General features: G+C 31.5%; 1 protein-coding gene across 1 annotated transcript; it reads left to right on the forward strand.

Moving 5' to 3' along the window:
- The first annotated feature begins 442 nt into the window (after positions 1 to 442).
- Positions 443 to 1588, forward strand: LOC145661649 (glutamate receptor-like). Its single transcript, XM_081726972.1, has one exon. It carries the CDS (start codon positions 443 to 445, stop codon positions 1586 to 1588), a length of 1146 nt encoding a protein of 381 aa, XP_081583098.1.
- Positions 1589 to 3455: the final 1867 nt, after the last annotated feature.

Consider the following 3455-nt stretch of genomic DNA (forward strand, 5'->3'; position numbering starts at 1 on the left):
GCATTTTGAAGTACATAGTAAAAAAAAGAATTCAATACACAAGTCGTGTGAACATTTTAAAATATTAATTTGATTGAATGTTCATTACCTTAAAACAGCTATAGACAAAAACACATTGTGAGATTTGATTGCTTTGAGGTTGTTGTAATATAATAAGTAGTTTAGTTAAAGTGAAGTTTCTCAGATGGAGTTATTTAATATAGTTGACGAACCACTTGAAAACGAAGTAATATTGGAGAATGGGTCGTACTATTACGATGGATATTCGATGGACAATTTTGATATCACAAACAAAGAAGCTCATGTTGTATTATGCTCATTTAATTACCCTCCGTTCATGCATTTAAATGGTACTGAACCATATGATGGAGTAGAATATCGTACTTTTAAGGAAATTGTTACTAAGTTGAATTTTTCCTGGGAAACTACTGTTCCTGAAGCGATGTGGGGAGAACTATTTGATAACGGAACTGGTACTGGTGTTTTGGGAGAGTTGGTTGCTGGCAGAGCCGATGTAGGATTAGGTGGATTCTACGTTGATCACAAGAAATGGCAATACTTAGGTTTTACAATTCCTTATAGGAGAACTTGCATGACGTTCTTTACACCAAAACCAAAAGCATTGCCACATTGGATGTCAATTATTCTGCCATTTCAACCATTAACATGGTTGTTCCTCATTGGATCCATTGTATTTTGTTCCACGTTGCTGTTTCTATTGGCAAGATGTTATAATATACTATTCCCAGATGTAGCTGTTAGCCGTTACTGTAAATGGCAGAACACCATTCTTCAAACCATGGGAATGTTTTTCTTACAAGCGTCAACAGAACCATTTCAGCTACCGCTAAGAAGTTTAGTAACATGGAGTTTCGTATTAATGTTTCTTTTGAGTAATTCTTATACAAGTTGTCTAATATCATACATAACCATACCTTCTCTATATCCACCAATAGATACAATGGAAAAACTACTTGCAAGTAAAATGGCATGGAGTGCTCCAGTTGATTATGTTCCAAAACTTATGGAAGAATCAGGTGATGAGCTACTTGAAAAGCTGTCTCATACATTCCTAAGCGTTAATTCCACTGAAATAATAGCTGACAGGGCATTACTTGGGACAATGACAGTGTCTGCAGAAACAATGATGACTGGATACATTTCAGCAGCTGATTATCTTAACAATACAGTTTTGAAGAGCTTACTAAAAGTGAAAGGTTGCGTTCTTGTTGGAGATATTGTAATGCTTTTACGAAAGCGTTCACCATACCTTCGTCAGTTCAATACTGTCATTTTCCAGTTATCTGAAAGCGGAATAATTTCTCATTGGGAAGACGAAGTAGTTGCCTTACTAGGAAAACAGCCAACAGGTTCTATGAATAGCCCCAGAGGAGACAGTAGTGGTGAACCAGTAGTTCTAACTCTGATACATTTACAAGGGGCATTTCTTGCTCTCGGAATAGGAACTATAGTTTCTTTTCTATATTTATTTGGTGAACTGACTTGTTTTAACAACATGAAAAATTCTTTTAATGATGATATTAAGATTTCAAAATATATTGAGAATAACGATAGACATTCTAAATAATTAATATTTATAAACTTTGTTTATTAAGTTCTTTTATGTACTAGTAGTAGAGTTTTATGAATACTTGAAAAGAGATAATGAAGCCCTAGTGTAGAATTATAGTTAGATAGCACCTTGTCATGAGTTAAAAATAAATGAAAATATAATAATATTATAAAAGATTTGCTTAATTAAATGATCTTATTTCATTGTCCTTTCTTTAACGCTTATAGATAACGCATTTGAGGTTTATAAATTAGCAATTAGTCTTTATATTTTAGTATTAAACTTACTTTCAAATGTCTGTATTGTTCAGCATTTAGATCTTCTTCTGATACATTAAATGCCATTATTATTGTTACTGTGAGTCTTTTAACATTAGATATTTTAGAATATGTAAACCCTATATTATTAGTAAAATGTACCGCTTGTATAGCAGGTCAAAATAACAAATAATACGCCTAATTTATTTAGGGTGAAGGCATCTACTTATAATAATGATGTATCTATTTTGAAAAAATGTTTCGCCATTTTAAGTGCACTCGAATATGCCTCTCCAAGCAGGAAATCTTACATTATTTGTTAATTCTTTTGACATGTCTTATTTTGAAATTGTCAATAAAATGAAAGTTAATCTTTATCTATAGAAAAGTTTGATAAATGTATTTTAATTAGAAATGAAATAAAAAATACTTTTCTCTGAAAATATTTTTTTCACATAAATAGCCGTTTTAAAAAAATACAACCAAAATTTTAAGATATTCTTACTGTTTATAACTTTCTTATTAAGGTAACATCTTTGTTTTCCTCTAGTAAATTCTATAATCTAAATATCTTTCCAATAATCAGTAAAATAAGCCCTATATTTGGTCCGGGGCTGAATATCTTAGTTGATTTTAGTTCACAAGGCATTGGTTGCCAACTATTGCAACTCAACATATTATCAATGTTGTCTTGATTACCTATTTTATCAGGTGCGTAAACGTCTCTTTTGTTTCAAGGGTTGCCTAAATTCAAACTTGAAGCCAGAAAGAAGTACCTTAAATCAAGAAACAAATACATAACAATTTTTTGTTTTGGTATAAAGTTTGCTCACATCTTATTCTCAGTTCAAGATACATTTTATTAATGGCTTCGTATATACTATTAGAACGTAATACGAATTCATTTTACAAAATTGGAGACATAAATGACCATTTTGACATGGTGTTGACTTAACACTGTAGTAAAAGTTTAACATTTACATAATTCTTTATTTTTTCTTTACTATTATGTTATGCCAACATAATTAAAAGAGGAATCTTGCAACATTTTTCACTTACTCACCTCGACTCGCAAAGGGCTCGATAAATGCTGTATAATTATAGGATGGATCTTCCATATAGAAACAAACGCCTTGAAGTTTTTAAATTAATACCTAACAGCGATGAAATTTAAACAAATCAAATTTACAAGTTCACGAGAAGTATTTTTGAAACTTTTCTCTCCTCCTTTCTTATTGTACTACCATCTAGTATTCTTAATTAACAATTCTTTCAAATTATAATGAAGACAATTGAGGAAGTATTTGAATGAAATAAGTAGGGGATTACAGTCAATAAAATTGAGAACTACACCGATTAGATCAGCAGGTTGAAATCATTAGCTGATTGCTTTGAGACCAACAATGATTCCTGCTAGAGATATACAGGAGATCTATCTATATTGTGACGCGTAGTTGTAGCGATCTTTCGTGCAATTAGCGTCTCCACGATTGTCTAAAATCCATCTTTCAAAGTTCGTGATGTATCAACAGATTTTTAAGTTTGGCAGAGCAATTGAATATGATAATGGAGTAATAATTTGAGTTTAACATGGAACTCCGCTAACATTGTACAGGCAAATGTAT

Source organism: Thermobia domestica, chromosome 10 (genome assembly GCF_964235325.1).
Source record: "Thermobia domestica chromosome 10, izTheDome1.hap1.1, whole genome shotgun sequence".
In the NCBI taxonomy this organism is placed as follows: Eukaryota; Metazoa; Arthropoda; class Insecta; order Zygentoma; family Lepismatidae; genus Thermobia; species Thermobia domestica.